The sequence below is a fragment of the Leptosomus discolor genome, chromosome 2, assembly GCF_034619465.1.
Source record: "Leptosomus discolor isolate bLepDis1 chromosome 2, bLepDis1.hap2, whole genome shotgun sequence".
NCBI classification, from domain to species: domain Eukaryota; kingdom Metazoa; phylum Chordata; class Aves; order Leptosomiformes; family Leptosomidae; genus Leptosomus; species Leptosomus discolor.
Genome location: NC_141392.1, coordinates 36,969,775 through 36,983,407, shown reverse-complemented (window position 1 = coordinate 36,983,407; position 13,633 = coordinate 36,969,775). Strand labels below are relative to the sequence as shown.

Below are 13,633 nucleotides of genomic sequence, written 5' to 3'. Positions count from 1 at the left end.
TGTCTCACACTGACACCAGGCAGGCACAGGGGCTGGTGGCAGGGCAGGAGCAGGCAGGAGGGTGCCTGGCAAGGGGAGGGCTCTGTCTTTGGTTGGTGGGGCTGGTTTGCACCAACTGAAAGTGTCCGTGGGACTGTGCCTGTAGACATTTACACACAGGCAAAGCAAGGGCAAAGAAGAGGTATTGCCAAATCATAGTGGTGAGCTTTTCCTCTCCCACGTTTGGAAGGCTGTGGCTGCTGGTGGAGCGGCAGGGTCACCAGACACGAGTTCACAGCTCAGCCTCAAGAAGCACTTGGCCCCATGGCCACTTCCATCAAAGTGCTCTCCTGCAGCTCCTGGTCCTTTGCTTTACTTTGCCTTGCTGCTGAACCACTCTCCTTTGCATTTATCCAAGGAGCAGCCATTGTCACACACTAGCCTGAACCCAAAATTCACTCTTCTAACCCTGTCCTGTTTCCCCTCCCTGCACCACTGCTGCTTGCACCTCGTGCCACTGGTGCCTGCCCAGATCAAACTCACGCCCCTCCATGCCTGCAGCTGGCAGGTTTGCTCCCATCAAGTATTTACAGTCAAAATACTCCTCAGTCACCCACGCCCTCGCAGTGCCTCACATGGCAGAGGGTTTATCTTTCAGGAGCAGCAGCTGCACCTGCAGAGGATTTGCTTCATGCCCTTCCTCAGACCAAAGGCAGATTTGGTCCCTGCCAGCAAGACTTTCAGGCCTGAGACACATCAGAAATGTTTGCTGCAGTGGATGACACTGGACAGAGCTGTTTTTCATCACCCCTGTTCTAAAAACGTCACATTCCTCAGTCAGGAGCCAGAGCCCAGCCTCAGGCAGTGCTGCCCCAGCACCACCACTCTGCCTCCCCCTGCTGATGTTTCCCCCATTCAAATGAGCCTCCTGTGGGCAAGCGCACATCACCAGCAGACCTCTCCCCTGTTCCTTGCCTGGGAGTTCGGCCCAGGTGTGCAAAGGAGGCGTTAAGACAAGAGGCACAAGCCAGCAACATGCTGGACAACAGCTCCAGCTGGAAGGGACTGGAGCTGGGGCCTGGCTCACCAACGTGCTTTCAAATGGGGCCAGCCTGCTCTGTCAGGAGAGGGCTGGCTCCACTAACTGTGGGGGTGAGGCATTTCTGGCACAAAAGCCAGTGTCAGGATGGGTGAAGAGCCCCTGTGCCCTGTCCAGAAAGTGTCTGCTTCAAAGCTTGGGTAGGAGCACAGGGAGGCTGCATGCAGGGGCTGCAGGCACCGCTGGGCACCACATGTGCAGCAACAAAAAGTGACACCAGCCCTGGGGCTGCCGTAACCCAGCCGGTCATAGCTGGGAAATTTTCAGACAAAACACACAAAGAAATCACTCACTCTTGCCATAAACAAGGTAGGGCTAATCTGTCTGCCCTTTACCTATTTCATTCATTCGTGACCACGTGGGCTCCTGTATAAGGCCAAGCCCAGTGCTCCAGCTTGCTTAGTGTCCTCTCTCTAGTGACAGGCAACAGGAGATGCCTGGGAACAAGCAAAGCAGAGAACAAGCAAAGCAATCACACAGTGCTGCTGTTAGCAGGTCTGTTTAGTTCATGCAGTAGAAACTTTATACACTGGCAGCTGAATTTAAAAAACAGAAGCCAAAGCAACCTTTCTCTCCCATAAGGATGCTGCAGCATGCTATAGCCTCCCAGCAAGGGATCAGGCATCAGGTCAGCTTTACATTAGGCACGGCATACTCAGGCTTAATACAAATTTGGCCCCTGACCCAAAACTATCTGCAGCTTTCAGGATGGAGGTGGAAGGACTCAGAGTAGTTTTATTTGCCCCTTATGGGGTTGGATCATTAGATGTAACCAGAATGGAAACAGGAGTGGTGATAAAGGGAGCTGGAGTCGGTATTTCCCCCCATTTTCTTGACTGTTTTCTGCATTATTCTGGCTTTGTCATTAATACCTTCAGCAACCAGCTTAGGTGCTGTGTGCTGTTACACCTCCTGTTATACTTAGGGGGTGACCTTTGCTGATGTCTCTTCGACACCTGCTCTCTTTACATACACCAATGCTCTCAGGCTTGGCTTGCTCATGGGTGGCTGCTGTGGAAAGACAAACTATGGCACCTACTAATTTCTCTTTTTTCTATATTAAGCTCACACTTTCTAAAGTTACCTTTTTACTGTCTCTCTGAAGTCTGCAGTCTTTCCTTGACTTATTTGGTGATAAAGATTTAAGGAAGTCTTCCTCCTCCTTTTTTATAAAAATACGCCGTTTACTAAAATAATAAGCCATTCTGCTATTCTTTTGACCAACTCCTTCCCTGGTGACCATTTGGTTTGGGGCTTGACTGATCATTGCTGTCTCTTCTGAAGATTATCCCAGCTAAATCCTCTTAATCTTGTCATGCTGCAGTGAAAAGAAACAGCTCTTTGCCCTTGCTCAGGAGGAAGATGCTGTACTTGTAGAAGACTCTCACCAGACATTTAAGTCATGAGTGAAATTCAGCACTTGCAAACCTTCTGACACCAGCCTGACAATGCCCTGTGAGTCAGTGTATCTCATAAGGACATAAACTCATGTTCCTAAGGCTGCTACCATCCAAATATCTCACTTGGGGTCTCAGCTAAAATCCACTAGTGACCTGTGAGACTGTTTCAAGTCACTTCACTGTAGCTCTCTGCCACCATTTACCCTGTTTCTTTTCTGCTTTCCAAAATAACCCAGTCCTCCGGGAGCACCTGAGGAGCTGTGGCTTGCATTGCTTCCCCAACTGCAAGACGGTGGGGTGAGTTGCTGACCATGCCTTCCTCTCCAGACAGAAAAGCAACATACTAAACCTGTTGCTCACCTGCTTCAGTTGTTGTGCAGCTCATTATAAAGCACAGGTGAAGCGTGGCAAGCCAGAAGGGTGGCAGCACTGGTTCTCTCAGGAGCAAAGTGCTGGAAGGTGACCACCTTGCACCATGGTCACCAGCCTCTGCACCTGAGGAACCCTCTACTTTTGCATGCTGCTCACAAGCCTTTGCAGCGAGGGGACTGACTTGTAAAGGGGAGTCAAAGTTGCTGCTTGGAAGGATTTTGGGGGCACTTCTAGAAATGCCTCCACTCATTTTATCCTAGAAGCAACATAGGTGGAAAAAGGTAAGCTCCAAGGATGTGCTCCTCACCCTTGTTTCCCTCCTATGTCAATCCTCAGGCCAGGGGGACTCTGCAGCCACCCCATTGCCTGCTTCTTTCCAGAGCAAGGGCAGGCACCAAGCACACACTGATGGAGCCTTTCCTTCTTCTCTCTAGGCTTCAGTTCAAAGGAAGAATTGAATCCAAAGCCACTTGAGTCCATCTCCCACGGGAACCCAAGTACGTACTTCAGAATTAATTTCATAATTAAGCGATACCATTTTATTAATTACGTTGCCAGAATGCATTCAAATTAAATAGCAAAAGGTAAGTTTTCAAGAAAGCCTAATAAACTTGAGAAATGCATTTTTTTCTTGCAAAGGAACAGTGAGCACTCTCCACCAACCCCTCTCTTACACGTAACCACTTTTTGCTTCTACAGGGAAGGAAGTAACAGCCAAGATTTAGCTTACCTGGGCAGGGAGATGGTGGCTGCTCACTGCTACCTCTTCCTATCAGCTCCGCAGTATCAGCTCCGCATTCCTGGGGCGCAGAGCTTCACTCAGGGACTTTGATGGCGGAGGGCAGCAAACCACTGTGTTGCGGCCAGGGTTAGAAGAGTGAGCCCTGCTGACCAGAGCAGGATCCCGTGGCTATGCTGAGTGCAGGAACCCTTCCCACAGCAGTGGGTGGGAGAGAAGGAAATCACCTGAGAAAAGTACCCGGTGCCTGCCGCAACAAGGGAGCATTGAGGATCCCTCAAGTCCAGGGATGGACATGTAGGGTCCCCTGCTCTGAAAAGGAAATCTTCCACAGCCCTCTAAATGAAAGGCAGACTTGCCCATTAACTCATCTTTAGATGGGGCCCAGAGTAGAAGGAGTCAGAGAAAGCAAGCTCTGAGTGGAGAGACAGGGTCATCTGCCACCTCCTCATGGGAAGCCACCCTGGAGAGGGGGCTTCACCCTCCCGTCAGCACCCAGGTCTTCTCTTGCCCATCCTCCAGCAGCAGAACACCATCTCTTGAAGAACTAGCATTTCAAGGACTCTTTACATTAACTACCAAACCAAATGTCTGTATATACCCAGGCATTCCTCCTAATACTTAAAAGCATTTTTTCCCCTATCAAAGATATCAAAACCACCTAAAACTGATACAGAAATAAGGGAAAGAACAAGAAAAGGAGAAGGATCTGCCCTACAGACCAAATTGCCCTGCAGGAAAGCAGAGCTCAGTGTAGCAGAGACACAGGCAAGCTCAGCTGTGTTTCCAGCAGTTGAACTGAGGTAAGGCACGCCAGAATCAAAACTCTCATTCTGCTGATACCTCTAGGACCACAAAAGCTATAATTCAGATCTTGTCTCCCTGCAAATCAGAAAGTGCTCAGCTCCCTACAGAGCACCTTTAGCCTGTGCTCTTGCAGACTCCCACTAATGTCCCAGCACTGAAATATGCCTGCTGTCTGAATCCTCCCCAGAAATTAAGGCTGTATATAACCATATGTAAATCTTTGCATGCCCGGACCCTGCTAGCTAACGAACTCCCCACCTTCCACATATAGATCACATGGTGTATCTCCCTTTGAGGGACAGGAAATGCAGGAAAACTTGGCCGTTAATTGAGATATTATTTGTTGTGGGTTCCCGGCCTTGCCTCATGATCTGCTGTGAACAAACGCGGTTCTCAGTCACGGTTCTATAATCCAGCATTATTAAAATTAGAAAAACAAGACAGCTACGGGAGAAAAAAATTGAAGGTAATGAGATGGGAGGCAGTTGCATAAGCCAGCAAGAACAATTGGCGCTTTGTAGCCTTCGGGCTACCTAATGATTAAAGCACACTATTTTGGACAGTCTGATTGGTAGGAGGCATCATCGGAGGGAAATCAAGAGATGAGGATGACCCCAACACTGGAGGGGGAAAATGTTAATTAGCGCTCTAGTTAAGCCAAATTTTGATCCCACGCCTTGTTGCAGTCCAGTCGATGAATATTTTACCTCTAACTTGCAGAGACGTAAAAGCAGGCTGGCAGTGATGAAGACAGCATTTGCAGAAGGACAAAAATGAAGTTCATCTGTATAATTAGAGCGAAGAGTGTTTGGGTGCAGGCATAGATTTTCTAGAATATTGCTTTCAGCCCAGAGAGGCAACACACAACAGCACACTGCTGCTGCTGCACACACAGGTACATGCCTACAGTTACATGCCAAAAGAGCCCCCACTCAGTCTGAACACACCAAGCGAAATCGTCATCCCTGCTGTTAGCTCCAGCCCAGAATGAAGCTGCTGAACAATTCTCATTCAGAAAGCGCAGAACTACCAGGATTGCTGTCAGCAGCTCCTTGGCTCATCCCGGGCATTGCAAATTTAGGGAACTGAGTGAGTCTTTCCTCCCTCCTGAGCAGCATTAACACAATACATGAAGAGCTGTTCCTGTTACATCTATTATACCAATTAAGCCACAAAAGCATAACCAAGGAAATCCCTGTAGTCGGTGCTCTGCAGGTGGCCAGACTGCAAAAATCCAAGGGTCAAAGCCCTCACCACCTCTGGGCTGTGAATAAAGCAGGCCAAGCCCAAGCTGTGACTCTGAAGGCATAGGACACAAGCCAGCTTGTTCCTGCGTGACTGACCTCTCCTTTCTTGCCCCCAAACACAGTGCTGCCAGACTGACCCCTGGGGACAGCTTCTTACCCTTTTGTCAGCCAGCTAGGCTTGGATATTGTATGGGAGAAAATCAAGCCAAGGACCATATTTGCCTATGAGCAGGACAAACCTGAGCCCCCAGCTGTGACTTGTCCTTGTCAAAGGCTTTTTAGCAGAGATTGTGCAGCAGGACAAGTTACTGGATGCAGACTTTTTTAGGCTTTTGCTCCTCACAAGAAGCACAGCTATCAGAAAGGACCAAAAATATTTTCCATGTTCTGCATCTCTTCTCAGATTGCAAGGTTGATTTGTCCTTCTTGATGGACGGGAGTTGGAGCATTGGTAAACGCCGTTTTCATCTCCAGAAGCGGTTTCTTGGTAACGTGGCTCAAGCCCTTGGCATCGGCAATGCTGGTCCTCTGATGGGCATCATTCAGTATGGGTAAGAGCTTCTCGTGCAGCTGCTCCCATTGCCTTGGGGCACAACTGCACACTCTGGCAGCTGTAGCTTTGCAGCTGACACATGCTTAAGGTCTCAGTCCAGCTTGAACTCAAGAGCTGGGTAACACAAGCAGGTCCTGCAGCTTTTATATTGTTGCATGTGAACCAAAACCCTGACAATTGCTCTTCTTTTAGCGATGACCCTTCAACAGAATTCAACTTAAAAACTTATGCCAACTCCAAGGACCTAAGCAACGCCATTGAGAAAATCCCACAGAAAGGTGGACTTTCCAACGTTGGTAGGTACTGCGGCTGCTTGCGTGTCCTCAGCTTCAGGAGGTCTCCAGAGCCTGGGCTGTGGCAAGCCTACACCTCCTCACTGGGTACAGAGGCTGTGACAAAATGGTGCTCAGCGCTACGGCAGGGCTGGCAAAGGGGTACATCTCCCACCATGACTGCCTACGTCAGTCCAGGGCAGCACCAGTCTGTTGCAAGTGGACAGGATTTACCATTCTCCTCATGGGTGGGTCCCACCAACGCACTGGGGAACCTTGCTAGCCCAGCTTGTCACCCCCAGCCCCTGTGAGGCACAGGGAGGGGGTGGACAGGGTTCAGCTCAGGAGGCACGGGCACCAACAGCAGCAACCTCCCCTCCTGCTCACACAGACACCATTTTCCCCAGCTCTCGGCAGGGCTCCAACACTTCAGTCAGCCCTCTGCCTACCATTTCATGAGATTGTATCAGGCAGAGTTCTTCCAGACCTGTAACTGATCCCCACCTCTTTTATTTCAGGGAAGGCACTTTCATTTGTTAACAAAAACTTCTTTTTGGATGCTAATGGAAACCGAGGTGGAGCACCCAATGTGGTTGTAGTGATGGTGGACGGGTGGCCAACTGACCGTGTGGAGGAGGCCTCCAGGCTGGCCAGAGAATCAGGGATCAACATTTTCTTTGTCACTGTTGAAGCAGCTGCTCAAAGTGAGAAGCAGAACATTATCGAACCAAACTTTGTGGACAAGGTACTTATTGCGCTGGGCTCTAGCTAGGACCTTGGCTCTGACTACATTTTCCAAGCTGTGTTGTTCAGGGCATTTCCTTTTCCTTCTTACCACTTGCAGTTATTTCTTGTCCTGCTTATGCTGCCTTGAGGTCTCCTGTACGAAGAGCCAGGCAGCAATGCTGAAGTCAGAAAGGGGATGAAGTCAGTAAAGTTCTGGTTTAAGGTGCATCAGGGATCAAATGGTTTTCACTGACTGAACACTGGCACAAACCTGCGGTCGTACTGAGACAAGAGGTTTTCCAAATACACGGTAGCATGACAAAGCACAATTGCAGCCTGAGCTTTGCACAACCTTCCTGCTGTGCATTGCCCACCCAGCAAAGGCTGAGGAGACCCGTCAATCTAATGTCAGTTCTGCATTTACAAACAGGTCCCACACACGCAAATGTTGGAACTCTTCCAACACAGGCACTTCCCAGTTGTTCAGCTGTACTGGATAACTCAAACATTTTTGCTTCCACTGTTGATCCGATGTGGGTTATTTTTCTGTTATTTGTTCATGCTGCTATGGACTTCATGGTAGCTCTTGGAAAAAGAGTCAATCCCTGCTATGTGCAGAAAAAAAAAAAAAAGAATGCAAGCCTTGGATGATTTGTATTTGGCACTAACATAGCTGTCTGCTCAACAATGCTTCAGGGCAAGCTGGCACCCAGTTACAGCAGGAGATATCTACCAAGTGTCAGACCAAGCTGGGCCCAGGAAGCAGGGCCGAGTTACCTGGTATTTTCAGATTTCCATCTGAGCCATGTCTCTCTGCCATTAATAATTTCCCATGAGTTTCAGAGCTGCTCCAGAGAGCTGCACTGTCTCCGGTCAGTGTTAAATTGGATTGTAGTCTCATTTGCATTTAATGTTTTTAAAAGGGCAAAGCTACAGTGAGTCTCTGCAAAACTGCCAGGAAAACAGCAGAAGTGGGAGTAGAGTGGGCTTAGAATAGGAAGGTAAAGAGAGAACAGTGACTTGATACTGCTGCATTGTAATGTTAAAATAGCAGCAAGACAGTAAGAGCAAACGAGAGCAGGACATGGTGAGTAGCCCAGACTGGTGGGAACTGTAACTCCCTTGGAGCTGTTAGGCTTTATGCAAGTCAAGACCAGCTACCAAGAAAACAGTGCCTTGGTCTTTTAAAACACTCAAATGCACATACATGAAGCTGACAGATAAAGCCTAGCTTAACAAAATATTCTTACCCAGTGACCCGAGGCATTAGCATTTAAAAGGTGCTAAAGCCAAGGACAATTTTATCCAGCCTGTCCCCACAACTCCCCTTGACTTCTCCCACTCCCTCTTCTCTGCCACCTCTACTTCCTACCCACACTCACCTGACTCCCACTAACCTACAGAAGCTTCCTGCAGATCTGCTCCCCACAAGCATTCAGTTATAAAAATTAATGGGATTTTTTTATTATTATTATTTGGCAGAGCAAGCACAATGGGGAATCTTTATGGGCTTTTTGCATTTTCACTAAAATTGCCTGGGTGTTTTTCTGCTTAGAAACATATGAACCAAGGATAACCCAACTTCAGTTCCAGCTTTCAGCTCAAGGTAGTAGGGTTTGTCAGCAGGCAAAACTTTCCTTGTTGCCCTGAACGATGGGAGCTGAAATTGTCACCTGGCAAACACACAGGCTCCCATAATGCCCACTGGAGCAACACTAACAGTAGCTCTGTGATTCAGATGTGTTTTCTGCAAACAATATAACTCATCTAACAAAGCCCGACAGGTGGCAAACTCACTTATTGCATTTCTTTCACTGCTATAATATCAGCTCCATCCCACAGCTTTTTTAAAAAAAAGCAGGAAAACCTGTCTTGTTACACAAGTATCTGTGATGTTACATTGACATCATTTCCCAGGGAAGCAGATGGTAACTGGAGGAGAGGCCACTGCAGACTCCACCACTGCTCTTTCTGGGAGCCTATATTTACAATTTAGCTACATACCCCAGCTGAAACAGGCGGACTGAATTTCCATTTCATTTGTCCTTGTGTTGCCTTGCAGGCAGTGTGCAGGACAAATGGATTCTATTCCATCAATGTGCCCAGCTGGTTCAGCCTGCACAAGGTGGTCCAACCCTTGGTGAAGCGGGTCTGCGACATCGATCGGCTGGTTTGTAGCAAGACGTGCCTCAATTCAGCTGACATTGGTTTCGTAATCGATGGCTCCAGCAGTGTTGGCACCAACAACTTCCGCACAGTCCTCCAGTTTGTAGCCAACATCAGCAAGGAGTTTGAGATTTCGGACAGTGACACCCGCATCGGAGCTGTTCAGTACACCTATGAGCAAAGGCTCGAGTTCAGCTTTGACAAGTACAGCACAAAGCAGGATGTGCTGAGTGCTATTAAAAGGATCAGTTACTGGAGTGGTGGGACCAGCACAGGAGCAGCCATCAGCTATGCCACAGAGCGGCTCTTCAGCAAATCCAAACCCAACAAAAGAAAGATCATGATTCTCATTACAGACGGCAGGTCTTACGACGATGTCAGAGTGCCAGCCATGGCAGCTCACCGAAATGGTAAGCTCTTCTATTGTTACCTGCTCTCCCTACATGCCTCAGCATTTATCCAGGTCAGAGAAATCCAGTTTGCTATGATTTGAAGGCACTGGATGAAACTTTATGAAGGAAAAGTAGCACCTCACCCTGAGGCCTCACTGAGATCTAATGAGACCAGCATGTCTTTAATATCTGAATAAGCAACTTAAAAAAAATTTAAAAATGACATAAATCTAGCAAAATGCAGCTATGTCCAGGAGAACTCAGGGGATTTCTATTGCCTTAGTAATACATGAAGCGTTCTTTGGCTTCCCAGTCAGGATAGCCAAACACCTTCCAACACAATTGTAAGACATTTGCACTGGAACAAGAACCTGTTCTTCAGACACAGAGCAGAAGCTTTACTATTGTTTAAACCTTTTTGCTATTAGCAAAAGGTACTTCCAAAGCACAAACTAGACCTTTCCTCCAATTTGAAAATACCAGGGAGAGTGCACTGCAACTCACTGCCCACATTTGTGGCCTGGCAAGTACGTTTGCCAGTATTGGTCTTAAATCAAATTTAACGCAATGACAACTTTTATGCTCATTCTAAACTTTGAGTTTCTTTCCAGGAGTTATAGCTTACTCTGTTGGAGTTGCTTGGGCAGCCCAAGATGAACTGGAAGCCATTGCAACAGACCCTGATAAGGAGCATTCCTTCTTCGTGGATGAATTTGACAACCTCTACCACTTTGTTAATCAGCTCATCCAAAACATTTGCACAGAATTTAATTCCCAGCCATGGAACTGATGGACTCAAGCAAGGCGGGACCCTCGGACGCCATGCTGAAGGCACAACAAGTGCCACAGGAGTAATACCAGCCCTCAATTCACGGAATACTGGAGGTGTTTTTCTCGGACACTTTCCAGTCAGCAAGGATGATTGCAGCTCTGTCCCTATGCATGATAATGCTCTGTGTAGACTGTTGATTTTTCTATTTTCCTTGCAGGCTTCCAAAACTCAGAAACAGGTTTGGATGGATAGCGAAAGAGACAGTAAATATGGAGGAAATAACTGGAGCTGTTTGAAAAGCTGCTTCCAGTATAGAGCCCTGGCTTGGCTGACTCCCACCTTTGGGCACACACAAGCTCCTTAAAACGTACCACCTGCTTCCTGAAGGGGCCAGGTCCCCTCAGGGAACAGCCATGCTGCTCAGCTGCTGTGGCAGAAACACCTCCGTGTGGCATTGCCCACCAGACGACTACAAGGTCATGGCTGAAACACCAGACATTTTTTTTGAGGGGGGTAGGGGGGGAACACAACTCAAATTTGAGTACCTTCTTAAAAGCAGGCTCTCTCTATACAGGTTGTCTTGCTGCTAATGTTAAGCTTCAGCTAGTGTAAACTCAAGCTTGAGATTTATCCAAACCCAGAGACTGGAAAGCAAGTGAGAGGAAAGAGTTAAGCTGTGGGACCCTACAACCATTTGTCAACCCAAATAAAGCCCCAAATCCACAAAGCAGCCAACACGCAGGAATCTATTCTCCTACAGCACTTCATTAATATTTGATTTTGAGAAATATCTTGTTCCCTTAGCTCTCTTGCTCCACTCTTACATGGCTCAAGGTCTGCAGGACAGCAGGAGAGCTGCCAGGACAGAGAAGACTGAGAAAAATTGTGGGTTTAAGTTGCTCGCAATTGGAAATGCATTTGAGACCCACCACTCTATTGTTAAACTACAGCTCAGAACAGCTTACATAAGTCTCTAGCTGAGGAGAGCTATTCAAGAGCCGTTAACAGACTTTAAGAGGCAATTACCTGAAGTTCTGCATTATAACACTGGGAAAAGCAGCATTTCGAGCATTTACAGACACCCTCTCCCAAATTTGGGACTGAATTGTTTCATGGGTTGATTTCAAAATGAAGCTACTACAGCCCTGGATTATTCAAATCACACGGTCGTTTCTTAAGGAAAGAACCAGCCGTATCACTAGTAGGAGAGTGGTGACACATTAAGAGGGTCAAAAGAATGCACTTTAATTAGGAAGCAGCAGTTGCTGGTTATGTTTCCATCCAGTATAATTTAAAAAAACACGTTTATTATCAAAGGAAAGCGATGGAGTTTCAGAGCCAATAAAAAAGCGCATGTTCATGCACGTTATGGCAATCAAAGCCACATCGTGTCAGGCTTGTGGAACTAACAGGAAATAGGAAGAAATTAAAACTCAAATTTCACATCTTGCTCACAAACCAGACTTTTAATAGCATTTATAGTTTCAATAACCATGACCCAGGATGTTTATTATTCACATAAACATATTAACTGAAGTAAATTGCCATAAGGGAGACTCCTTTCTGTCCACAGAAGCAGCACAATCTTTTAAGTCGTTACGTTTGGAAATATGATGGAAGTAGCTCAAAAATGGCCAATTAAGTAAGCATAATGCAAACTAATGAGAACAGCAGATTCTATATGATCGCCGTGGTGTGGTAATATAAGCTAGGCTGGGGTCCTCTCAAGAGGTTATCAAAAACAGTCCTGGATGAAACAGCAGTTTTACACAGGGAAGGTTCAGATCTTCCTCTTAGAAGAAACAGTCAGTTCCAACTTTAACTGAACATCATCAGTACAATAATGTTACTCAGACAGAAGACACAGGGCACTGACAGCTTCCAAAATAAGCAAAACAAAGACATAAAATATATTTGTATGCAGAGCTTTTAACACTAATCTGTGCTGCTGCACTTCCACAGCAATAGCTTCTGGGCTTGAAAAAAGTAAAGATTACAGACAGAGAGGTAGAAACAGAGCAACCCCTGATACTCCCCATCTCCTGACCCACCTGCCTCACTACCATTCTGCTGAAAGCATCTTTCTCTGTCAACAAGGGACAGTACATGGGCTGGAAAAACTCAAACGAATAAACTGAATTTACCAGTGACTTCAGTTCAGGCACCATATTTATTGTCTGAGAACCTGTTTGCTTGGGGTTTAATTTGGGGCTTGCTGAGAAAAAGGCCTAAGTCTTAACTTTTAGCTACTCTTAATATGTGGTTTAATTTTCAGTGCAACAGCTTACAACGCATATTGTTTTCCATACTGGCTGTACTCTTGCAGCATGGAAGACTGGTACTCTGCAGAGACTCCCCAACGTTTCGTGTGTGCTCTGCCAAAAGCACAGCACAGACAGTCAAGACATTAGGAACAGTTAGAGCCACACACATTCTTTTGGATATGCATTTTAATTTCTTCCAAAAACTTAAACACCAAGCAATGACAGTGAGCTTTCAAGCGCTCTTTCACAGGGAAGTTGCACAGCTATATTCTGTGTCCAGCATTTCTAAAAGGCACTTCAGGGTTTGTTGTTGTTTAAATGGTTTATCTTAAGTTTACAGAACAACTATGGCGCTCGGTTGTCAAGGTGCATTTTTATTATCTTTTTGGGATGACCTTGAATTTGTTGGATCTCAAAGTGTGAAAGTGGTTTAATGTTTAGTTCTGCTCTCATCTAAACTTAGATGTCCTATTCATAAACGCTATAAACTTAACCATAAGCCTCAAAACTTGCAAGAATACATTAACAAAAGCAAGTGGCTCAGCACAGAACACATCCTTCTTAGCCTTTACCTTTCATAGCAATCAAAATGTTTGCCATCTACTGAAGTCTCTAAATATTGTTTTATTAAAAACCAAGATAACGTACATATAAATCTTCACAAATGTTTGAGGGGGTATATTTGTTTGAACAAAGCAGCAGAACTCCTTCTGTAACATACAGAAGCTATTTTGAGCTTAACCACACAAGTTGCTATATCTTTTGCAATAAAATTGTCCCCAAGGCATATGCACTACATGTCGTCTTGTATGTGGTTAAAAAATAAACACCAAATATGGTCCATG

At 46.4% G+C, this 13,633-nt stretch overlaps 1 protein-coding gene across 1 annotated transcript in view; it reads left to right on the top strand.

The window, feature by feature from the left end:
- VIT (vitrin) overlaps positions 1 to 10,542 on the top strand; it is a 37,967-nt gene extending 27,425 nt beyond the window's left edge. Inside the window, exons 13-18 of the mRNA XM_009953158.2 lie at positions 3,285 to 3,347; positions 6,047 to 6,194; positions 6,389 to 6,492; positions 6,987 to 7,213; positions 9,257 to 9,770; positions 10,364 to 10,542. Coding sequence (XP_009951460.1) covers positions 3,285 to 3,347; positions 6,047 to 6,194; positions 6,389 to 6,492; positions 6,987 to 7,213; positions 9,257 to 9,770; positions 10,364 to 10,542 — 1,235 coding nt within the window. The remainder of the gene's footprint in view (positions 1 to 3,284; positions 3,348 to 6,046; positions 6,195 to 6,388; positions 6,493 to 6,986; positions 7,214 to 9,256; positions 9,771 to 10,363) is intronic.
- The last annotated feature ends 3,091 nt before the right edge of the window (positions 10,543 to 13,633 follow it).